General features: G+C 34.4%; 3 protein-coding genes across 7 annotated transcripts in view; 2 read left to right on the forward strand and 1 right to left on the reverse strand.

Moving 5' to 3' along the window:
- Positions 1-2527, reverse strand: part of LOC142239156 (uncharacterized) — a 29078-nt gene extending 26551 nt beyond the window's left edge. The window contains exons 1-5 of the mRNA XM_075310925.1: positions 2415-2527; positions 2282-2357; positions 1567-1683; positions 1413-1492; positions 1291-1337 (exon numbers count right to left, since the gene is read on the reverse strand). Coding sequence (XP_075167040.1) covers positions 1291-1337; positions 1413-1492; positions 1567-1683; positions 2282-2357; positions 2415-2437 — 343 coding nt within the window. The 5' untranslated portion in view covers positions 2438-2527. The remainder of the gene's footprint in view (positions 1-1290; positions 1338-1412; positions 1493-1566; positions 1684-2281; positions 2358-2414) is intronic.
- Positions 2528-2634: 107 nt separating this feature from the next.
- On the forward strand, positions 2635-4227 carry LOC142239159 (DNA repair protein Rad60-like). The gene has a single exon (XM_075310926.1). It carries the CDS (start codon positions 2792-2794, stop codon positions 4079-4081), a length of 1290 nt encoding a protein of 429 aa, XP_075167041.1. The 5' UTR covers positions 2635-2791; the 3' UTR covers positions 4082-4227.
- Positions 4228-11572: 7345 nt separating this feature from the next.
- Positions 11573-26699, forward strand: part of par-1 — a 145774-nt gene continuing 130647 nt past the window's right edge. For all 5 annotated transcript variants that reach the window (XM_075310546.1, XM_075310556.1, XM_075310548.1 and 2 more), the window contains exon 1: positions 11573-11727. The gene's annotated coding sequence lies outside the window, so the exon portion shown is untranslated. The remainder of the gene's footprint in view (positions 11728-26699) is intronic.

Genomic DNA, 26699 nt, shown 5'->3' on the forward strand with positions numbered 1-26699 from the left:
GCCCCAGAAGCCATAGTTTTAATCCGATGTACATTAAAGTTTTGCACATCGTTTGACCGATTTAGACTCATATGTTCTTCGTAGCTCAACATTTCACCCCGATTTACTTGAAATTGTGTACAGAGAATAGAATTAACATTTTAGAAATGTGTGCCAAATTTGGTAAAAAACGGCTCAGATTTGGACGAAGCCCCCATATATATTATATTCCGATTTGGGTAAAAATAGCCAAGATACCCACATTTTTCTTGTAACATTGGCACTGCTAAGTCGAAAACTTGTCCGCCACAAGGCATTAGCCGATTTAAATTTTAAGTCTAGAGATTTTGTAGTAGTCTGAAAAATTTTGTCCAAATCGGGTCAGTATTAAATATTGGTTAATGGGAATATAAACCGTTATATAAAGCACTCAACAAATTTGAAGGATTTGAGATGGTCGAAATTTAGATCTAAATACAAAGTTGTGCAGGGTATATTATAGTCGGCCCGTCTGACTTCAGGCTTGCCTTACTTGTTTTTTACTAAAAATGCGTTTCGTCCCATAACGTTAGATTTAAAATATAATTGCATAGAAGATTTTGTAGAAGTGTAAACAATTTTCTTCTAATCGGTTCAGATTCAAATTCATGGGAATATATACCTTTAGATAGCTCGCAACAAATTTGAAAGATTTGAATTGGTATCAATAATTTTGGTACACAATGTGTTGAAGGGCCAACTTTGAGCCCTGTCCGACTTTAAAATTTCTTTATTTATGTAAAAATGCACATAATGACGACTTTTGGTATCTGCTCATATTGTGATTGGTATTTATATCATAATTTAATTAATTAAACATATGACCCACATTGCCTTAAATTTGAGTTGACTCCGGAGCCGGCTGATCGAGGCTGATGAAAAATGCCGGAGTAGGAGTTGGACAAAATTAGCTCGACTCCACAGCCCTTGTTGTAACCATTTTATCCCTAAAAGGACCGATTGCGGTGGAAATTATTCTCATATATATCATCCGGTATTATGTGCCTGAGAAGACTATACCTATAACAGCGAATACATTTACTTGCTATATGGTATATTTTGTTGTTGTTGTTGTAGCCCTTTGGAGTTTGTATTTTCGAGTTTTTCGGGAAATAGACATACTCCCAAAGAGGATTTGCAGTCCTTGGACAGAGTTCATGGTTGGTTTAGGCTAGAATTGCTTCCGCCAACTATACGTTTTTTTATTTGTTTCACATCTTTGAAGATTAATGACAAACAATAACATACAATTTTTAAAAATATACAACTTACCATTATCCGGATTTTTTCTTAAAAATCTTTTCACATAATCTTTAAACCTGTAATTGTCAAAAACAAAAATACATTTAATTTAAAAATATTTTTTTTTTTCAACATATAAAAATCGATTATACCTATTTATTAATTTCTGCGGCGGTGTTACATGACCTGGTATCATTAATTTCTGATGTTCTACTCCTTCATCTTCGAAAAACTATAAAATCACAAAAGACATATGTATAAGTAAACATAGAAAAAAAAATTGGTCAAAATAACAAAAATTCTTACCCTAGGATCATAATACCGATTCGTATTGGTTAGATCAATAATTATACCAAGATTTGGTATTTGTTCCAGTAACATTTTACCATCAAAACGAATATCCTCTTCCTTTTCGGAGAAATTCTAGAAATGAAAAGAAAATAATTTATGATTAAATATAATCAATAATGTGTGATTAATTCATAATTTCATAAACCACATAAGAATATAGTTAATTGAAATACAACGACAAAAGAAATTTTTGGATTTTTGTTAATCATTTATTTTTTACATGAAAGTAATAAAGGACATACGTGCGGACGCATGTCCTAACCTAGGCTCAAAAATCCACTACAATCAAGAGAATATATATATATGAAGGTGGTTCGCAAAGTACTAAGCCTATTAAAAGAATGTACTTTCCACGTGCTATAAAAATAGGTCACGATCACTTCGACAGTAGCAGCCAAGTAGAATGTACTTCACAATATTTTGCATCAATGGGTGAAACTTTATGCGAAACATGTTACATTCCTATATTTGTTTTCGGAATATTTTCACATTAAACAATAAGCAATGGTTTGTCTGTTTACGGTTCCCGCAATCTATACAAAAATGTTCATCAATATGACCTGCCAATATGGGAACCACATTCATTCATAGTTTTTAAACTATCTAAACTACTATATCAATTAACTTCCAAATATTTATTTAGTTTTTATTTATTGTTCATTTATCTTACCGATCTTAGTGGAACTTTAAATGCTACAAATCTCGTGCCATCAATTCTTTTGCCAACAGCCTTGTAATCTAGCCATCTGTAAAGACCCAGATGATAATATCTGTTAAATATTTCGAATTTGTCATTTCCTTACCTATCTGGAATCTTAGGTGCCATTAAAAATGTAATATTATTTAAAAAAATCTATGTTTTTTTACACGATTTTTGATAAATATATAAATTTCAGAGCCTATATGAAAAGTAACGCCGTTATATGATATATAACAAAGCAGACCTAGAAAGCAACGCCGTTATGTGTCAACAAACACGACCACTAGAAAACTATTTGCATTCAACACGAATTCTAACGTGTTTTCAATGGTTTACCTTAGAGTTCAAGTTGTCCTCAATTAAGTAAGGCTGACATTATGTTGGCATTAAATTATATATTTTTCCCCATCTTCAAAAAAGCAAAACCGGGCAAGCAAAAAAAAAATCCAACAAACGTCTATTTTGCACAGCTGCTTTAATATGAACGAAGAATTTGATATTTTTAAAAATTTGGATGATTTTCGAAAACTAAATCAGCAAGAAATCCTCAAGTCATTGGAACGATCCAATAATTCAAACGGTGTTGATGATGTGCCAAACATTGATGACAGTTTCAATGATGATTTTGATTCATTCATTGGCAAACGGCCACACAAACGGCCAAAACAAATCAATGCAATCAAAGATGTAGTTCCTGTTCCGGACAAAGTAACAGAGGAACAAGCAGCCGCTGTTGCTGCAAATACTATGGCAAAGGCAACGAGTCCGCTTGGAAATGTCTCCAATGAAGAACCCCAAGTCGAACAAGATATTCCTATCACTTCATCTGCTTCAATAATGGAACGATTTTTAGATCAAGCTCGAGGTCGTCGTTGTGGACAATCACGCCAAAGTCATGTTGCCGAAATTGCTGCTAGGGCACCACAAGTGGGCTTTATTGACCTAGTTTCAAGTCCATTGCCTCATATAGAAGTCGAACTAGATATTCCTACCACTTCATCTGCTTCAATAATGGAACGATTTTTAGATCAAGCTCGAGGTCGTCGTTGTGGACAATCACGCCGAAGTCATGTTGCCGAAATTGCTGCTTGGGCACCACAAGTGGACTTTATTGACTTGGTTTCAAGTCCATTGCCTCGAATTGAAGGTACAATTGTTATAGGTTCTGATGGAGAAGATGAAGAACCACACACACCAAGGAAATCAAAAAGGGATCAAAATATTACGAAAAGTCCTTGTTTTCATATTTCATTGGATGATGATAATCCAGAGTTGTCAATCAAAGTTAATTGGAAAGGTATTCCAGAAGCCTTCAAATTACGTAAATATCAAAAATTTTCATTAATTTTCCAACAATTGGCCGAACGTGAAGGAACTAATTTGTCAAATATTGCTTTTAACATAAATAGTCGTATTATAACACCGGATGATACGCCCGATTCGATAGATTATAAAATTTACCAGTTCATTAATGGTCGCGTTATAACTGCTCTGAATTTACCAATGGGCGCAGTCGCTCCCAAGAAACAACGTGATCAAAATAAAATCACTGTGAAGATACAATCGAATAAATGGAAACGACCGTTACAGATAGATTTACAAAAAACCGATAAATTCCGTATGCTATATATAAAATGTTCGGAAGAATTAAGTGTTGACATAGTTAGACTAAAATTGAGTTTCGATGGTGACCTTTTGGAATTGAATGATACCCCTGCTGATCTCGATTTTGAGGGCGGAGAAGTTATTGATTTGCGTTTTAGATATTAAACGTTGTATACTCGTATGTAATCCTCAACTTATTTTGTTTAAAGCTGTGAATTTTTGTGTTTTTTTTTAATTCTTTTGTTAACTCTCCCGATTTCTTTTTATATTTGAAAATATATATGGTTGAAACAAGTAAAGGGTGATTCTTTTGAGGTTAGGATTTTCATGCATTAGTATTTGACAGATCACGTGGGATTTCAGACATGGTGTCAAAGAGAAAGATGCTCAGTATGCTTTGATATTTCATCATGAATAGCCGAACGATCTGCCACAACGTCGAATTTTCAGTGAATGGGCCCTAGAAAAGTTGGCAGAAAATCCGCTTTTTTATCGACAAATTTTGTTCAGCGATGAGGCTCATTTCTGGTTGAATGGCTACGTAAATAAGCAAAATTGCCGCATTTGGAGTGAAGAGCAACCAGAAGCCGTTCAAGAACTGCCCATGCATCCCGAAAAATGCACTGTTTGGTGTGGTTTGTACGCTGGTGGAATCATTGGACCGTATTTTTTCAAAGATGCTGTTGGACGCAACGTTACGGTGAATGGCGATCGCTATCGTTCGATGCTAACAAACTTTTTGTTGCCAAAAATGGAAGAACTGAACTTGGTTGACATGTGGTTTCAACAAGATGGCGCTACATGCCACACAGCTCGCGATTCTATGGCCATTTTGAGGGAAAACTTCGGAGAACAATTCATCTCAAGAAATGGACCGGTAAGTTGGCCACCAAGATCATGCGATTTGACGCCTTTAGACTATTTTTTGTGGGGCTACGTCAAGTCTAAAGTAGAGGTGTGCGCGTGAGGGAGTTTTCACGCATGCTCACGCACGCTCACAAATTCAAAATGTCATTCACGCACAATCACGCACGCCTGTTTTAGAATTGCTCACACTCACGCACGCTCACGAATGAATTCGTAACATTCACGCACGATCACGCACGCCCGTTTTTGAATTGCTCACACTCACGTACGCTCACGAATGAATTCGTAACATTCACGCACGATCACGCACGCCCGTTTTGGAATTGCTCACACTCACGCACGCTCACGAATGAATTCGTAACATTCACACACGAAGGTTTTTATTGATTCACGCTCACTCACGTTCACGAACCAAAATCCTGCAAAGATAAACACTCACGATTGCAGAATAGTGACTACCGCACGCTCACGACGGGATATATCAACTCACGCACGTTCACGAACAACAAACTTATTCACGCACACTCACGATTCGAAAAAAAACTACTCACGCACGTTCACGAACAATGAAACGTACTTCCACACACTCACGATTCATAAAAAAACTATTCACGCACGCTCACGATGTAAAATGCAACTCACGCACGTTCACGACTATTATACTTACAAAACAAACGAAAAAATGTAATTCACGAATGAGTACGAACTTAAAAACTTACTCACTCTCGCTCGTGATACAAATGAGCTACCCACACAAATTCGCCAAAATATTTCTAATTAAAAATCTGAAGTTGAAAACGTACTCAATTAAAAAATTAACAGATACAATTAACATTTTAATCAAATCAAAATATAAATTCAATTAAAATTTGGATTGATTTTGGCCGAAAAACTTAATTAATTTTTAATTGAGGCAATCAATGATTTATAGTGTTATTGTTTACTTATTTTATTTTTTATTATATTATAATTACATACATTATAATTATACTATATAGAATTATTTTTTTTACATCTAAGCCAAAATTTAATGAACCAATGAAACCAATTATTTCCGAAAATTATTAATTTTTTATTTGGAAGTATGTTTATACCCTTCACCACTACTGTGGTACAGGGTATAATAAGTTTGTGCATTTGTATGTAACGCCAAGAAGGAGTAATCATAGACCAACCTTTTAGTATACGGATCGGCTTAGAATTAAATTCTGAGTCGATTTAGCGATGTCCGTCTGTCTGTCTGTCTGTCTGTCTGTCTGTCTGTCTGTCTGTTGATGTATTTTTGTGTGCAAAGTACAGCTCGCAGTTTTAGTCCGATTGTCCTAAAATTTGGTATAGGGTCCTGTTTCGGCTCAAAGACAATCCCTATTGATTTTGGAAAAAATCGGTTCAGATTTAGATATAGCTGCCATATATATTTTTCACCGATCTGGTCATAATTGGCGTGTATATCAACCGATCTTCCTCAAATTCCGTACATCCGAATATCTTATGGGTCTCGAAAAACTTGCAAAATATCAGCCAAATCGGTTCAGATTTAGATATAGCTCCCATATATAGCTTTCGCCCGATTTACACTCATTTGCCCACAGAAGCCAATATTTAACTCCGATTGAGTTGAAATTTTGCACAGGGAGTAGAATTAGCATTGTAACTATGCGTGCCAAATTTGGTTGAAATCGGTTCAGATTTGGATATATCTCCCATATATAGCTTTCGCCCGATTTACACTCATATGACCACAGAGGCCAATTTTTAACTCCCATTTAGTTGAAATTTTGCACATTGAGTAGAATTAGCATTGTAACAATGCGTGCCAAATTTGGGTGAAATCGGTTCAGATTTGGATATATCTCCCATATATAGCTTTCGCCCGATTTACACTCATATGACCACAGAGGCCAATTTTTTGCTCCGATTTAGTTGAAATTTTGCACAGGGAGTATAATTAGCATTGTAGTTATGCGTTCCAAATTTGGTTGAAATCGGTTCAGGTTTAGATAAATCTCCCATATATAGCTTTCGCCCGATTTACACTCATATGACCACAGATGCCAATTTTTACCTCCGATTTAGTTGAAATTTTGCACAGGGAGTAGAATTGGCATTGGAGCTTTGCGTGCCAAATTTGGTTGAAATCGGTTCAGATTTAGATATAGCTCCCATATAAATGTTTTTCTGATTTCGACAAAAATGGTCAAAATACCAACAATTTCCTTGTAAAATCGCCACTGCTTAGTCGAAAAGTTGTAAAAATGACTCTAATTTTCCTAAACTTCTAATACATATATATCGAGCGATAAATCATAAATAAACTTTTGCAAAGATTCCTTAAAATTGCTTCAGATTTAAATGTTTCCCATATTTTTTTACTAACATTGTGTTCCACCCTAGTGCATTAGCCGACTTAAATTTTGAGTCTATAGATTTTGCAGAAGTCTATCTAGTTCGGTCCAGATCGAGTGATATTTAAATGTATGTATTTGGGACAAACCTTTATATATAGCCCCCAACACATTTGACGGATGTGATATGGTATCGAAAATTTAGATCTATAAAGTGGTGCAGGGTATAATATAGTCGGCCCCGCCCGACTTTAGACTTTCCTTACTTGTTTCAATTTAAAAATGTAAAAATGTTCAATCATTATTATACCCTTCACCACTACTGTGGTACAGGGTATAATAAGTTTGTGCATTTGTATGTAACGCCAAGAAGGAAAAGTCTGAGACCCATCGTTTAGTATACCGATCGTCTTAGAATTAAATTCTGAGTCGATTTAGCGATGTCCGTCTGTCTGTCTGTCTGTTGGTGTATTTTTGTGTGCAAAGTACAGCTCGCAGTTTTAGTCCGATTGTCCTAAAATTTGGTATAGGGTCCTGTTTCGGCTCAAAGACGATCCCTATTGATTTTGGAAAAAATCGGTTCAGATTTAGATATAGCTGCCATATATATTTTTCACCGATCTGGTCATAATTGGCGTGTATATCAACCGATCTTCCTCAAATTCCGTACATCCGAATATTTTATGAGTCTCGAAAAACTTGCCAAATATTAGCCAAATCGGTTCAGATTTAGATATAGCTCCCATATATAGCTTTCGCCCGATTTACACTTATTTTCCCACAGAGGCCAATTTTTTGCTCCGATTTAGTTGAAATTTTGCATAGGGAGTAGAATTAGCATTGTAACTATGCGTGCCAAATTTGGTTGAAATCGGTTCAGATTTAGATATAGATCCCATATATAGCTTTCGCCCGATATGAACTTATATGGCCCCAGAAGCCAGAGTTTTACCCCACTTTGCTTAACATTTTGCACAAGAAGAACGTGAGTTTCATCGTGAGCGTGAATTTTTCGTGAATGTGAGTTTCTTCGTGAGCGTGAATTTTCTCGTGAGCGTGAATGTCATCGTGAGTGTGAAGTTTTCGTGAATGTGAATTTCTTCGTGAAAGTGAATTTCTTCGTGAGCGTGAATTGTTCGTGAATGTGAATTTTTTCGTGAACGTGAATTTTGTCGTGAGCGTGATTTTGAAAAAAATTTACTCACGCACATTCACGAACAGAATTTGATGTTCACGCACGATCACGCACGACACATTTTTGTTCAGTCCCATTCACGCACATTCACGTGATTTGGTCAAAATTTCATTCACGAATCACGTGACTCGCGCGTGAATCACGCGTGTCACGAAAATTTCGTGTCACGCGCACACCTCTAGTCTAAAGTCTACAGAAATAAGCCAGCAACTATTCCAGCTTTGGAAGACAACATTTCCGAAGAAATTCGGGCTATTCCGGCCGAAATGCTCGAAAAAGTTGCCCAAAATTGGACTTTCCGAATGGACCACCTAAGACGCAGCCGCGGTCAACATTTAAATGAAATTATCTTCAAAAAGTAAATGTCATGGACCAATCTAACGTTTCAATAAAGAACCGATGAGATTTTGCAAATTTTATGCGTTTTTTTTTTAAAAAAAAGTTATCAAGCTCTTAACAAATCACCCTTTATGAATAACATCTCAGAGGTCCATATACTGCTGATGACATTCTTGAAATTTGTTTTTTTTTTCTCTGTAAAAAAAAAAAACTATTTGATTAATGCCAACGAATAAACAAATCAAATATTAAGTACTGAAAACGTAGTTATTACTATGTTCACTTTTCCCGTTGAAATTTTCGCGGTTCAATATAAAGCATATAAATTAACTCAATTGATGCGCAATTTCTTGTTCCTCTAGATTTCGGCGAGACTTTACAGGCATATGTTTATTTGTTTATTTTATATGTTTATTTTCATTTATAATTTTGTTTTTTTTTTCAAGAAAAGTTATTGCTTAAATTGATTTTCAACTCAAAAACCGAACGTAGTACATAGTATAAATTGTGAAAGTTATATTGGTGAAAAATTGTCGACATTCCAAATGGAAGATCCCCTTTTCCAGATATTTTCCAGGATTGACGTCGTTCCAAATTTATCTGAAAAAGAACCTAATAATTGCACTCATGCGACGTGCTACATCTTCTCAATAGTAACGGCGCATTTCCGACCTGTTTGGAATATCGTATACGACTGCTTCCGACGATTCTCAGAAGTGCCGTCAAATTAAAAAAAATGTTGGCAGAGATATTGTCCCATTGGCGTTTGTTGTAATCTGTGTTAAAGGTGAGTACTATGTTCGGTTTTTTTCACCAAAACATTTAAGGTGGGTATTAAATTCGAGTTTATCCGCTAAAATCGTAATTTTTTTACTATTACTTTTTTTAATAATCCGTTTTAAGGAATACAAACTTTGAAAATTTGCTTTGGGCTATTCCCCATCAAGTTATAATGAAATCTGCAACAAATATGTATAGTTTTATGCCGTTTTTTACTGATTTAGTTTTCACTTTAGTGAAAAAAATTATTTTAGCGGCTAATAATCGTCTTCATATAGATTTTTGTACTTTTAATTTAGTGTTTTGGTGAAAAATACGAACATAGTACTCACCTTAATCTCGAACTTAATACCCACCTTTAGTGATGGAAATGAAATCGAACTTTGAAATGCTGACAAGTATTTAGCATTGACTTCTGTATATTGATTGTCGAAAACAACCTTTAAAATAATATTGCATATTTCCATAGTAACTTATGTAAATTACATTCTTTTCTGGTATATTTTTGGACTATTTCTCCTTTGTGTGTAGGTTAGCATAGTACAAAATTATTCTTTTTCGTTTTGGCTGTTATGAGTCTTACAGACTATAAGTTTTTCCGGACGGAATGTCTGAGTTTGTAAAGAATCTTACAGTGTGTCCGATCGATTCGACACTTCGTACAAGACTAAATAATCGGTAAAGGTGTTATCGATCCCATAAACATGCAGCAGTATCGATTATGCCTTCAGACTTAAGCGGACCTTAGACGGTAGGATAAACACTACGACAGAGGTTCGCCTATTTATTGTGTGTTCGTTCAAGTTTTACCCTCACACTGCACGAACAATTATGATAACATGAAGAAATAAGAAGAAGCATAAACACAAACAATGAAGATGGACGAAAAGTTAGGTGTAAAGCCATTTTTTTGTAAAAACGGAAGAAACAATAAAAATTCCAAGCTGAATTAACGATCCCTCATTAATTTCATTGCAGAAATGCTTGTTTTAATTATGAAAATAAATTTGTTTTTGCTAATGTTTGGCGAACATCCCCTTACACGTGAAGATTTGTACCTCCCAACCGCCCTGCCAGCATTTCAAAGTTTCATTTCATCTTCATCGCTACCACAGACTCGTAAATGTCACTACAACCATCCTATTGTGATGGGGGGCAGCATATCATAAAGTACAAAATGTACTTCATACATGTATTTTGCCATCACTACTTTTACAAAAGCCATTTTATTTTTTGTGAAACGCCAAGCGCAACCAGCTTGTTATATTTTATTTAAATAAAAACGAAAATAAAGTTCTGAAAACATAGATTTTACGCTTAAAATTGTGAAAGGTATATTGGTAAACAATTTTTGATTTTCCAAATGGAATAAAGTGATTGTTTTTCAAATATTTTACAGACACGCTGCCTCCATCGAATAAAAACACTGGCTGATAGACGCTGCAACATGTAACTCGCTACTTGTAACTCTACATCATCATTAATGCAAAAAATTATGTTAAATGTGATGTGATAGTGGTATAAATGTTATATTTTTAAGAATTTGTAAATGATTAATCAAATTAATAAATATCTAAACAAACGTGTTTTACTCGACCACAATGATTCTTTTACCACTATCTTAAAATGTGCTTTTTCTGATTGTTTGGAGGGTCTCTTATTGGCGTCGTTCTAAATTGATCTATAAAGGCACCTAATAATTGCACTCATGCGAAACCTTTTTGTAGTAACTTGGCGTGGTACAACTTCTCAATAGTGACGGCGCTTTTCCGACGAGTTTTTGATATCGTATATGATTGTTTTCGACGTACTGGGGATTCTCAGAAGCGCCCCCAAATTCAAAAAATGTTGGCAGGGCGTTGTGCCAACACGTCCCCGCAACACGCGAACATGACTTTATACTAGCGGATTTGTCGCCGCAACGTGTTGTGTCGCAGGGTTTATCCGACCATATAAGGTGCCCTTTATAATGTGGCCAATATATGGGATATGTTCGACACGACCACTTTCTGTCTACGTTGCGTTTTTCGCTGAAAGAATACTACGCTGTAATTAGGTGCAGCTATAAGAGAATATTTCCCGTCTTTTTATCGTTTATCGATTATTAGATATTCCGATTGTCCATTTGGCAATTTTGCAAGAGTGGCAACTTTGCATTGAAATCAAATATGGCGGACATTTACTGTGAAGAGAAGAAATCAGTGTGTGTACGGAAAAGTCAATGATTAAAAGTGAAGAAATAATACAAGATTTGTTAAGATTTTGCTTATCGCTAAGGCTTTTATGTAAGTGCAGTGAATGTAGCATAAGCGAACATCAAGAAATGCCATAAAATGCAAAATAAAACTAATATGCGATAAAAGAAAAAACGAAATAAAAGAAAAAGTTTGCCAGAACACCCGACGACGACGACGAATACAACTACAGCCAAGGTTTTTCTTCGCTGCACACCAATACAACTATCCAAGTCGTTGCTTTCGATATATTTGCTAGCTGGATCCACAAATATGAGTATATACATACTCCTCCGTATATATCTATCTCTGTGCATATTCTTCCAAATGTATTTTTACACACATAAACGAGAGCAGCAGAGCAAATAGATATATAAAAGCATATACATATTTTCCTCTTCATCTCTCGATCTCTCGGTTGTCTCTGGTGTGTATCTCCTAAATTGCGTTTTTAACAAAAAAAATGTGTGGTCGATTTTGTTATAAAATAAAGTGTGTGTTAGCTGACTATATAGATTGGCAATTTTTTTTTTACAAGCCAATTACAACAAATAAAGTGCAGTTGGAAAAACAACAAACAAAAAGATTTCATAAAAATACAAAACACATCATCATCATCACCACCATCGATTTCAAGCACATTCACACACATGGCCATACACTCGCAAAAATTGGATACAAAGTGTGTGTATTTTCTCTATATGATTGAAGTAGATGTCAAAAAAGTGTAATGGTGTTTGGCATAGATTATGATGTATGAGTGTGCTGCTATGCATGCATGGGTGAGAGTGTAGTGTTTGCGCTGATGGCTGATGGGTGTGTGTGTGTGTACGTTAAGCGACCGTCGGTGAAAACGACGAGCGAAAAATGAAAAATTGTGTGTTGCCTTGTAGTGATGATGGGGACGTTTTCAATACCGGTTACTTGGTTATAAACTATTTTCCGGGTACTCAATTGGCCATAAAAGAAATGCAAAAGAAAAATACATATAAAAAACTTTTAATAGTCATAAGAAAGTGGAAAATGAAAAAAGGAGACAACATTTGATTCGAAACCGTTGAAATCTTTGTGAAATTTTGTGAATTTTTTTGCATACAACATCCTCTGTGGATTTTTAGCTGTGCCTCTTCTTTACATCTCTAAGGGTCTCATTTTCTTGTCCTGTTTTTTTTGGTTTCTTCGTGATGGGTTTGTCGATTGGCTTTTGTTTGTTGTACTACGTACAAGTGAGCTAGTGTTGTAGTGGCTAAAGTACTGGCCTACGTCTTCACCATAACCATCACCGGCCCCCTCCCCCTCAGATTTGCTTCTTACCCGACCTGCTCTAAATGAAAATAATATGTGAACGTTTCTTAATTTGGGTCATTCAACAGTAAGTTGTTTTATATTTAAAATGAGCAGCACAGCACAGCACAGCATAGCACAAAAATGCTACTCTAATTCTTGGCAGACACAGTTTATTTTCGTCATTGTTGTTTTGTTGGCATTGCTGTTGTTGTTGTTGCTGCTGTTAATTTCACCGTTCATGTCAATTATTATAAGTGAGAAAAACAAAAACAAACATCATCATCATCACCACTCACATTATGGTGGAGGAATATAAAATAGTGAAAATGATGATATTTAATTGTATGCATGCAGCAGTAAGCAAGTAGTTCTCCTCTCGTCCGTCTTATATTCAAAATACTGAGCGTCTTATTCTCTTCCTTGTCTCCATAGGAAACGTCATACTCGGTAATAACAATAACATTAACAACAATTAGGAGTATCAACCTACCGAACGACCGACCAACGACCATCGTCATCATCGTCGTTGTCATTGTCGTTGTATGACAATCAAGAAAAATAAAGACCGTAACGTAACGCGTCGTTTTCAAAAGCTTTGACCGGAAGAAAGATCATGCGCCCCTTTAACCAGGCATCTATAGGTGACCCCTTTATAATGAACTACAACCTCCCCCCCGCTCACCACAATGGTGGTGGGCCATAGTGGTCAATATATTTCTGGTAGACCTTGGGAGTTCTTGTTTTGTAATTTTTCTATGAAAAATCCTTGTTTTTGAATTCATTTACCAAACTTTGTTTACAAGCTTTGTCTTAAAATTCCAAGAATAGTAAGGCATACATGAAAATGTATTGTTTGTTTTTTAATATACTCCAAACTTACCCTGTACCTGAGATGTACTATGTTGGTACTAAAATAGACAACAGCTCTTTGTCTCATGCCATGAGTGGGTTTAAAGTTTTAAAATTAATACGACAGTGTAGCAACTACCACAGGGACTTACTGGTGGATGTTGGTAATATCCCTCTTAAAATTTTGAGAAATACGGGTTTAAAGTTTTAAAATTAATGCGACCGTTTAGCAACTACCACAGGGACTTAATGGTGGATGTTGGTAATATCTCCCATAAGATTTTGTGAAATACGGTGAGAGACAAAAAGTGTTTTTATTGCAAGAAATCCATATATACGCGTGCAAACAGTTTCTCAGAAAAATGCACATTAAAGGAAAATCACATTTAAGAACATATTTCAGAACATACGAATGTCATAAACACCCATAAATTCAAAGCATGACGTTCGTGTAATCACAAGTTCTTGGTTTGAATTCTTGAGATTACTTCCCCAATTACATAAAAATAATCCCAAACTCGATATTGGGGGCCCTCAACAATCCATATATGTGGTAGTGCAAACAATTTCCGGGAAGCATACGATTTTAAGGACATTTCCTGACATCTATGTAACCACAAATTCTTGGCTTGAATTCTTAAAATTGTTTCTACTACACAAAAAAAAAATCCAAACTTGAAATTGGGGCTCTCGAGAATCCATATATGTGAGAGCAAACGAAACCCCTAATACCCTAATAATGCTAACATACGAACGGCTCCAATATGCAAAAAAATCGAAGAAACCCCAAGTTCTTGGATCGTAGTTTTAAAAATTTGTTCCCAAAATTAATAAAAAAAACCCAAACATGAAATTGGGATCCAAAACAACAAATACTTGTGGGCGCAAACAAACAACCACGTAATGCAATAGGCACAAATACTTCAGAATATACGAATGGGATCAATATCTATAAATTCGAAGTATGACGTCTACTAATGGTTTTAATTTCATCACATATATTGTTAATTTTTCTTATTTTCAGAGTAACAATTCTGCGCCACATATTTCTAGGACGGTCAGATCGTCTGAAGCCTTGAGAATTCAAATCAAGGGCGGAAGAAATTAAAATCATCAATGGAATTTTCTTGTATATACCCTATGTTCCCAAAGGGAATGAATAAAGAAAACAAATTAAGTCCAAGTAAGCAAAAATTCTTGGCTTAAAATTTTAATACTTCTCCCCAACCCCATAAAATTGGCACAATTTTGGCTTATTACCTTATGTCCATCAATTGAATGTATGACGTCCAAGAGCGCACATGCATGGCTTGACTATTGATAGTTTGTGTTTCTTTATTAAACGTACGAAACAAAAACTTTCGGCGGCAGTAACTAGTAAGGTGACCACTCAAAGGACATATCTATTTTGTTGCCTTTATAGTATCGGCAGTACTCATTGATAAGGAAGAAGTTCATTATCTTTGGTGAATAGTTTAAGTGAGCCCCAAATACCGGACTGCCACTATGTCCAACCTAACCTATCTATAATGCTTTCCCTATTTGGACTTCTTGAATCAATAACACCCAGTAAAAAAAGTAAAAAAGAGTCAGAAACTCTTCGCCGTTTCCGAGGGAATACTTTTAGTATGTATCAAATACATTATCAAAAAGGAAGTGTATCCTTAAGTCAAATGCTGGAGATAATTGGTCCAATCACGATCGACTTCAGAAGGGAATTCTCATCAGTTTTGCATATGGTCAGCCAAATTGAAGAGATTCAGAAGACCAGTTTTTCCTATTCGCCAATCTGTCTAGGGAGACCAGATCAATGCTATACTATATGAAGTTTGAAATATGATGTCTTCTGGAACATAATATTGTTGAAAATGTTATCTGTAGGAAGTAAAACAGCTCATGCGATTTTACCATCAGCATTATAGAAAGGAGACTGACGCTAAAAAACATTATGCGTCTCTGTGGCTCTCAATTTTTAATTGATGTAAACATCATATGGACCAATGTATCTAATGAAATGCTTCAAATGCCCCCATAAAGCTGCAAATCAATCTTTCGATTTGGATCCTTTAGATGGGACACAACCCCGACTTTTGCCAATTTTTCAAGGGGATGCATAATAAAAATGATATTCACAATCCCACATTTTGTGCTTAGCCAGACTTTAGACTTGGCTGTCATAAACTAAAATTATTATCAAGAAAAAAAAATGGTAACATATGCTTATGCTCTGGTTCATTCCCAGTTTCGAACATCAACGCATGGAAATTTTTGCTGATTGCTTTCTTGAAATGCCTAAAATTGCATTGAAATATCCACCATGATTGTTTAGGTCAATTTCCACGTCTGTGTCTAACTAATCAAGCAAAATAGTTATTGTTGTTGTTGTTGTAACAGTTTTTTATGTAGTTTCATCCATTTTGTTCTATGCTTGAGTAGTTCAGCTGGTAGCCAGATCAAGGAACTCTGCGACAAGGATGGGGTGTGTCCGGAGTGATCTGGTAGTGAGACGGGTAGGCTTAGCTGGGCAAGCAAAAAGGTGACGAGTGTCATGTGGCCCTTGATTACATATGGGACACACGTCAGCTACGCTGCTATCAATCACTGATAAGTATGAATTGAGGCGGCTGCACTTGCCTGATCTTAGTTGGGCCAAAACTACCCTTGTCTCCTCCGGTGCAATGGGCGGCGGTCGGACTCCGAGAACAGGATTAACCTTGTAGCTTCTCACCGCTTCAGCTACATTATCCTCATGAATCCTGTTCGGACCTGTCTGGTATGCTGCCTGATCTAGAGGCTCTCTTTTGTAACGCTGGATCTCTGGCTCTAGAAGGTGAAGATCAACCCTTACATTCCTGGGTGGAGGTTGTCTATCCACAAGATGGTGATTCGGATGACAACTTCGATGGCAACCCAAGAGGTACTGCTTTGACAACATGTAGTTGTGTCGACGCACTGGGATGATCTTGGTCTCCGCATAAAGGTGATCCAGGGGTGTACTGCGGAGACATCCTGTTGCAGTTCTAAGGGCAGCGTTCTGACAGGTTTGGATGTTATTCCACTGCGTGTCGCTTGTTTGAGGTGTCCACACTGGCGCTGCATAGTTTACCACTGACCGGCAAATTGCCTTATAAGTAGTCCGCACCCCAAGTGCTGCCGGCAAGCGACTTGAGGACCTTGTTTCTACCGCGGAGCTTGTTACAAATTGCAGTGGCATGGTCAGACAACTTAAACAGGCTGTCGAATGTTACCCCGAGTATCTTGGGGTAGTTTACTGTCGGAATTATTTCGCCATCGACTCTAAACATTCAACTGCCTACGTACTTCCGCCGTCCATGTAGTGAACAGTGTGGCTGAGGATTTGGTGGCAGATATCCTCAGATTCCTAGCAATGAAATAACTGGTAAGATCAGCAATGTAGACGTTTAAACGATCGTATATGTCATCAACAATGGGCCCGGATTCCATGAATGTACAGTCGTCCGCATATGATACAATCTCGACGCCGTCAGGAGGGGCGTAGAATCGAGAACAGGTAGAGATTAAACAGTGCCGGAGATACCATCCCACCCTGGGGAACTCCCTGTTTAACTCTACGGGATTTCGACTTATTGTCTCTGAATTCCACGTACGACTGGCGTCCGCACATAAAATTCAGCACCACGAGGACCGTCCTATGACACGGCTTTGGCTGATTAAGTCCATTATTAATATGTGTCGAAATGTCATGCAAGGCTGTCGTCGTGCTATATACCTTACGTAATCCATGTTGATGGTGGGCAGCTGGAAAATTCTCCACAAGGCTGGGGAGGAGTAGTGCTTCAAGTGTCTTGGCTACTGGCGAGAGAAGGGATATCCCTCTGTACGATTCACCTTTACTCGAATCTTTGCCTATAATCTGTATCAGTAATTCACTTTCATGAAAAATTTGACGGGCGGAAAAATGGTACATTTTTTTAAATTTGAGATAGTTGTTTTGCCAAACAGTGATCTTGTCAAAAGTTGAAACTGAATTTAAAAAAATTGGAATTAACAATTAACAAAATCCAAATTTTAATTTAGGAATCAACTTCATGAAAAATTTGAAGAGCGAAACAATCGAAGAATTTTTTTTTTTAATTTGAGAAAGTTGTTTTGCCAAACAGTGATCTTTTCAAAAGTTGAAAATCGACGTTTTTCATTTGACTTAAAATTGTTTGACCCCATCCATTTAATTATTTTTACTACATTATTTGGGGTTTTGTTCTTTTAGGATACATTTATTGTAATTTTAGAAAGCTTAACTTTAGCTAACCATAGCTATTCAATGTCATTTGATGCAATTCGTATGTTTAGCAAGTTTTTTGCTTGTTATTACATTGCTTGAACGACCAGCAAGTCTGCTTGAAATATTGCATAAAACTTATAAACAATGGTTTTTGCAAAAAAAAAAAACAAATCAAATAAGAGGCTTGTTCAAAATGATGTTTCGTAACCACATAGGTGAAAGATAACAAACTAGAGTCTATATTCGTCTATATTAAAAGCAAAGCATTACATCAAATATTGAGATTTTTTTTTTACATTGTATTCTTCCATAATAGGGTTAGAGAGGCAAATGTGTAGTACTACACCTATTACAATGGCTAGGTTTTTTTGTTTAGCTTTCAAAAAATTATATATATACTGCCATAATAGATAAGAACCCTAAATTATGGTGTGTACACCTCACAAACAAACGAAAAATACAGAAAACAGAAACGAATCTAGTAGATAATCTAAAACAGATAACTAACTACTAACAATAAAGCAAACCAACTCATATTCATTTTTGATTATGATGATGATGATGTTGATTGCACAATTAGAAACTATTAAATGTTGAAAGTCTTAGCTAAATTATTAAAATTTCTCAAATGAGACATGCTTCTTATTGCCCACAAAAAAAAATCCATACCCACCTGTCTGCTTTTGCTGCTGATGCCCGCCCATGTCATAATAACCTCTTCTTATCGTGGCAGTCTCTCGAAACACAGACCAGCTTCTGTTGTCACCTGCTTGCCAGGTAAATTCATTGTAGAATTTTAGCGTATTGCTTTTATTTATTAATCGCCTTTCGATAATGTGTGTATGGTGGCTATGGTGTTGATTTTTAAGTGTAGTGTTCCTTTACGGCAAAATAATAATAATTTCCAATGTGACGTACAATTGTTAAAAATACCAAATATATAGCAGCTATCAAACCATAGTGGGCTTATGCATTGATCTCAAAAAACACACACAAAGAATACCACAATACACACAATTCACAATATCAAGGGGCAAAGACCATAGCAAAGAATAATGACGCAAATAATACTTGATGACTCTTCTTAGATTTGTTTCTTATTATGTTTTTTTTTCTTTCGTCTAATAGTCAAAATTTGAAAAAAAAACAAAGAAACAATTCGAGAGAAACTTTGGTTACTCAGACATCTTGGTAAATTGGAAGCTGACTATTCGTGACGATGGCTAGTATTGCAAAAAAACAAAAAGGAAATGCAATATTTCTTTTTTGTTAGTTATACAAATGTGAACAAAAATAGTGAAGAGTTCTCTAGATGATTTTGTCTTTAAAAAAAATATATTGATAAATATTTTTCAAACTCGGATGAAATATTCACCAACGTTTAAAAGAATTTTCTTCTTCTAAATAAAGTGGCATGAGAAACGTGGTACATGTTGCCACCTTTAGGGGATGATTATAAACGGGATAGTGTTTGGTGAATCACTATTACAAAGACCTTCCGTCTTATTAATGTATTAATCTAACGGATTGTGGTGTTTTTATTCCACAATCCCAGCTTTCCTGTAAAATCGAGTATTCTCAGCACCTTTATGTTTTCCGTTCCCAGCACTGAGCCTGTATCATGTGTGTAGACTACAAAAGTTTGCAATTTTGTAAAAGGCGTTCTTCGAGTATTTGAGTCCACCTCGGGGCAGTGGAATAATCTATGGGGTGGTTTGCACCGCATGTGCATTGGTCAGATTCCACCAAATCTAGTCTAAATAGGTGAGTTCTTGCCTGACACGTGATTACGGGTCAGTTTCTTTTGTTTTCAACCATGGCGCCTGATTGATCCTGGGTATTAACACGTATTAGTGACGACCAAATGGGCTCGTTGTCACAGTTGGTAGAATTCCAACAAAAATGGTAGATTGTTTACTGTTTGGTAGATTGATAGAATTCTTAATGTTTTAGTAGATTTTACAAAAATATTCCTCTCCAACAAAGATGTACTTCATAGAGATAAAATTTTGAGAACATTTTCTATAGAAATAAAATTTTAAGAAAACTTTCTATAAAATAAAATTTTGACCATATTTTCTATAGAAATAACATTTTGACAAAATTTTCTATAGAAATAAAATTTTGACAAAATTTTCTATAGAAATAAAATTTGGACAAAGTTTTCTATAGAAATAAAATTTTGACAAAATGTTTTATAGAAATAAAATTTTGATAAAATTTTCTATAGAAATAAAATTTTGACTAATTTTCTATAAAAACAAAATTTTGACAAATTTTCTATAGAAATAAAATTTTGAGAAAATTTTCTATATAAAAATAAAATTTTAACAAAATTTTTTATAGAAATAAAATTTTGATCTCAGCTTAAAGCCATGCATTGACTAAACTACAAGTGTAGCTTAACCAACAGAGGAAAAGTATGTTTGTCAAATTTATTTGGGCAAAGCCCTATAGACTGCAAGATGGTTGGATGTACAGCTGTTTCGGAATTACCACATTCCTCATCAGCATCCTCTACTTGCAGCAAAACTATCAACCAATTATCAGAATAAAATTTTGACAAAACTTTTCTATAGAAAAAAAATTTTTATAGAAATAAAATGTTGACAAAATTTTTTTATAAAAATAAAATTTTGACCAAATTTTCTATAGAAATAAAATTGTGACAAAATTTTCTATAGAAATAAAAATTTGACAAAAATTCGCATAGAAATAGAATTTTGTCAACAATTTCTATAGACATATAATTTTGAAAAAATTTTCTATAGAAATAAAATTTTGACAAAATTTTCTATGGAAATAAAATTTTAACAAAAATTCGCATAGAAATAGAATTTTGTCAACAATTTCTATAGACATATAATTTTGAAAAAATTTTCTATAGAAATAAAATTTTGACAAAATTTTCTATAGAAATAAAATTTTGACAAAATTTTCTATAGAAAAAAATTTTGACAAAATTTTCTATAGAAATAAAATTTTGACAAAATTTTCTATAGAAATAAAATTTTGACAAAATTTTCTATAGAAATAAAATTTTGACAAAATTTTCTATAAAAATAAAGTTTTAACAAAATTTTCTATGGAAATAAAATGTTTACAAAATTTTCTATAGAAATATAATTTTTACAAAATTTTGTATAAAAATAAAATTTTTACAAAATTTTCCATAAAAAAATTTTACAAATTTTTCTATAGAAATAAAATTTGGCAAAGTAATGTTTTTTGTTTGGTAGATTTTTGGTAAAATGTTCTGCAAATTTTGGTAGATTATTTTTGGCTCGGGTGGCAACCGTGCTCGTATTCCATCTTTGTTGCCATGAATCTAATGCTGCACGCTTGTGCAAATTCGACAGGTACTGATGACGTATTATTTCCGGATAAGTTAGGTTATCGTCATGATCGACTGAGAGCAAATCTACTTGGATTTGGTATCCAAAAAAAGTTAATCGAGAAACTAGATATTTTAAGTCCGTATATCTCATTCTTTGTCCTAAGAATGTAATACCTCATTCACTTTAGGCTCGAAATCTACTAAAAGTGGATTTGAAATCCTTTTTTGACAAGTCAAATGACAGTTGAAATCTAGTTAAAGTGGATTTTTGGAAGAGTATTGTGAATGAGGCATAAGGGTTAACTCTTTTTGCCTTGATATTCTGGATTGACAAAGATAATTAGGAATTCACGGTCTTGCACGTCATAACAAGTAGGAGAGCAACAAGTATGGCTTCGGACTCGATGGAAATGTCCAATGTCCAAAATAATGCTTCTAAATCCATTGATAGTATCCAAATGGCGGCACTGGTTGTCTTTTATCCATCGCTGTATATTCTGGTGTGTATAGGAAATTATTTTTTTTTTTCAAATTTTCGTCTTATGGTGTCAGTGTCGTGTTGTGTCTTCTTAGCCTTCAAATATGAGACTTTTGCGCCTATAAAAAATGTTGACAAAATTTTTTATAGAAATAAAATTTTGCAAAAATTTTCTACAGAAATAAAATTTTGACAATTTTTTCTATAGAAATAAAATTTTGCAAAAATTTTCTATAGAAATAAAATTTTGCAAAAAATTTCTATAGAAATAAAATTTTGCAAAAATTTTCTATAGAAATAAAATTTTGACAAAATTTTCTATAGAATAAACTTTTGACAAAATTTTCTATAGAAATAAAATTTTGACAAAATTTTCTATAGAAATAAAATGTTGACAAAATTTTCTATAGAAATAAAATTTGGACAAAATTTTCTATAGAAATAAAATTTTAACAAAATTTTCTATAGAAATAAAATTTAAAAAAAAAAAAATTCTATAGAAATAAAATTTTGACAAAATTTTCTATAGAAATAAAATTTAAAAATAAAATTCTATAGAAATAAAATTTTGACAAAATTTTCTATAGAAATAAAATGTTGCAAAAAATTTCTATAGAAATAAAATTTTGACAAAATTTTCTATAGAAATAAAATTTGGACAAAATTTTCTATAGAAATAAAGTTTTATCAAAATTTTATATAGAAATAAAATTTTGACAATTTTTTCTATAGAAATAAAATTTTGATAAAAATTTTAATAACGGCCTTGTAAGGAAGGGTGTATTGCAAATGTTTTTTTCGATTCTGATGTTCTCATTCAGCTTCAGTTTAATTCCTGTATCTGTTGGCTGGCAACAATCGTTCTTGCAGGGGCATAACATCAGCCTCTTGTTCCAGCGCTAATGTGTGAGTGATAAAAATATGGTCCCGAGGGCGATTTGCAGTGCTTTATACTAAATGCCTTCAATTCAGATTAGCTTGTATCCTGGACAGTCTATCAGAAGAGGGGATTTATATTCAAGAAACAATTTTGTAATGCCATCAGCAGTTTTATTGTCAAATTAAATTCAACTTCAACCAGAGATTGAGAAAATGGTTTCTAGATGTTAAATGTTAAGCATTTTTTCTAAGCTCAAATATTCCATTTTTCACTGAGATTAGTTTGTGTTGTTTTTGTGTCATATAAAGGAAATTGTACTATGCGTTTTAATTAGCAATACGACAAAACTAAAGCTTTGTGCAAGTGTTTACTTATGACAAGTTCAATAGCAAACAAATAAATGTAAATAATTAACGATTATAAAACCCATCAGATGATCAACATGGATTGATTAATCCCAAGAATATTGAAAATATTGGGATCGCAAATTAAAAATGCGGCATATTTTCAAATTTTGATTAATTAAAAAAAAAATTTCAATTGTCCATCAAATGCAATTTTCAAATTTTGATTAATTTCGAAAAAAAATGCAATGGTCCATCTGTAGTCAATATTATTTCCCATCTTTCTGGCAATATATGGATACCGCAAATCGACTAAATTTTTGGCTTAGTCATAAGAACGAAAATGTTGATTAGACAGGTTATGCGTCATCAATCGGAGCCAGGGGAAATCAGAAGTAGCAACGTCTGGGCTATACGGGGAGTGGAGTAAGATTTCCCATTTGAATGTCTTCATAATAAGTTTTTACAGTTTTTGCAACATGTGTCCAAGCGTTATGCTGAAAATTACCTTGTAGTGCCTTTCCAAATTGATTAATTGAGCTCGATACAAAGTTCCTACACAGAAAAAAAATGTAAAAAATATTAAATTAAAAATTTAATTGAATCAACAAATTTTTTAATTGAAATAAAAATCAATCACACAAATTAATAGTATCAATTAATTTTTTAATTGGATCAATTAATTTTTTAATTGACTGTCAATTAATTTTTTAATTGATACTATCATTTCTGTGATTGAAGACATTTCAATTAAAAAATTAATTGAATCAATTAATTTCGTGATTGAATCAGAATTTTTTTTGTGTGTATGGTCGCTTCTCACGGTTGAAGCTGCCCATAGTACGCCCAGTTGATCCCACCAAATATAAAGCATAAGTCTTTTTCGATATTCGGATTTTCCATCGAATATGCCGCCATGATCAGGATAACCATATAATTTTTTTGGGATTATCGTAGAGGATCCACTTTATATCACCAACAATGCGTTGCAAAACAAAACTTTCCTTTGGAGCAGCTATCTGTCTAAGCTTCCAAAAACAAACTCCCAACATACAACAAATACCGAAAATGAAAGCTAGGAAATGAGGATATGACACGAATTTTGGTTTCAGTATTATCCGATGCGTATTTCCCACATCCACACCACATGTTGTCAATATCGCATAACTAATTCGCGCAGCCCATAAGTATAAAAACGTTGCTAAATTGATGAGTTAGCCTGAGCCACACATGAGTTTTCTTTTAAAATAGTCTCAAATCGACTTTTGATGTTTACGAATATCGACTAATAGACTTTTTATGAAAAAAACCGAATTTTTAAAATGTGAAAGATGATCTTTTAGCCCTCTATCCAATGGTAAAATCTGATATTGCAAACTGTGTTTGGGATTCCAATTTATGGCCTAAAATATATGGGATCCATCGTAATGCAATGGTTGATTAGCATACCCGCCTTGCATACAAAGGGTCTTGTGTTGGACCGAAGCTCAACGGATTCAAACAACCTCAGCGGTTGTTTGAGTCCGTCTGTCTGTAATGCTGCTGACATTTCTGAGTCTCTTCACGAGAGAAATGTATCCACTATGGTAAAATAGAGAACAATGGGACTCCAGATTTATATGTCAAACATATAAATCTTTTTATTGCAAGATGTGTTTGGGTTTTCGAATATATGGCCTACAAAAATGTGTGAAAGGTGCAAGTCGGGAGAAATGCGTTCACTATGACCAAATGGAGAACTATGGGCATTCAGATTTATTTATATGTGAAAGATGGATTTTTTATTCCTCTATCTGAAGGAGAAAAACGGATATTGGAAAATATATTTGGGATTCCCAATACATGCACTACAAAAAAGTAAAGCCAGTGCTCCTCGAGAAAATTGTGTCCACTATAGTAAAATGGAGAAAAATGGGCCTCCAAATTTATGTTTGAAAAATAGATCCTCTAATCGATGGTAAAAACGAATATTGCAAATTGTGTTTGGGTTTCCTAATACATACCCAACAAAAAGTGGAGACAGTGCTGCTCGAGAGAAATGCGTACACTATGGCCGATTTATATGTGAAAAATAGTCCTTTAGTCTTCTCCCCTCCAAAAAACGGGTATTGCAAAATGTGCGAGATGTGCTTCTGGAGAAAAATGTGTCCACTATGTTAAAATGGAGAACCAAATTCATATTTGAAAAATAGATCCTCTAATCGATGGCAAAAAGGAATATTGCAAATTGTGTTTGGGTTTCCTAATATATGCCCAACAAAAAGTGGAGATAGTGCTGCTCGAGAGAAATGCGTACACTATGGCCCAATGCAAAAAAGATTGACATCCAGATTTATATGTGAAAAATAGACCTTTAGTCCTCTCCCCTCCACCGATGGTAAAAACGGGTATTGGAAAATGTTGGAGATGTGCTTCTCGAGAAAAATTTGTCCACTATGGTAAAACGGAGAACGACGGGCCTCCAAATTTATGTTATATGAAAAATAGATTTTGCAAATTGTTTTTGGGTTTCCTACTATAACATATTCGCTACAAAAAGTGGAGATAGTGCTGCTCGAGAGAAATGCGCACTCTATGGCCCAATGGAAAAAAGATTGGCATCAAGATTTATATGTGAAAACCCTCAAGAAAACGGGTATTGCAAAATGTGCGAGATGTGCATCTCGAGAGAAATGTGTCCACTATGGAAAATCTTGGGTATCCACATTTATATTTGAATGATAGATTTTTTAGTCTTCGAAACGATGGTAAAAACGGATATTGCAAAATGGGTTTGAGATCACGGTCGCCATAATTGGTAGAATTTTATCAAAAATGGTAGATTTTATATTGTTTGGTAGATTGGTAGAATTCTTGATGTTTTGGTAGATTTTGCAAAATATTTCAAAAATTTTCAAAAGAAATAAAATTTTGAGAAAATTTTCAATAGAAAAAATCGATAGACGAAACATTTCTCCTGGGGAACGCTTACTCCGAGTATAGTCTGCAAAACTTTTCCCTCCATCTTTCTTCCACGTGTTGTTATACTTCACACTGTGGGGTAACTAATTTTTTTATATTTAGGGGTGAGAGGGGCCTCCCCTTGCCCGACTTTTTGCAAATGGAACTGACGTTCTCCGATTTGTTAAAGTTTGTGGACAGACATTGGACAAAGATCAGCTACACCCTCAAAAAAATATGTGTCCCATACATTTAATGCTAGTTTAGGAACATTAAATTTGGGCACTTAAATATATTGTGTTAAAAAATTGTGCCCGAACACACATTTTGTTTATATCGGGAGATATGAAAAACATATTTTTCTAATAGTGTACAACACATTTTTCGGTAGTTGGTCGGGGAGGGGAACCCCCCTTTGTCTGACTCTGTTAAAGTACAAAAAATTTTACTACTACGAGGAATTTTACTACAGAAATAAAATTTTGAGGAAATTTTATGTAGAAATAAAATTTTGAGAAAATTTTGTATAAAAATAAAATTTTGAGAAAATTTTCTATAGAAATAAGTTTTTGAGAAAATTTGTTATAGAAATAAAATTTTGCAAAATATGAATTTTGAGAAAATTTTCTATAGAAACAAAATCT

This window comes from Haematobia irritans, chromosome 5 (genome assembly GCF_050003625.1).
Source record: "Haematobia irritans isolate KBUSLIRL chromosome 5, ASM5000362v1, whole genome shotgun sequence".
Taxonomy (NCBI): Eukaryota; Metazoa; Arthropoda; class Insecta; order Diptera; family Muscidae; genus Haematobia; species Haematobia irritans.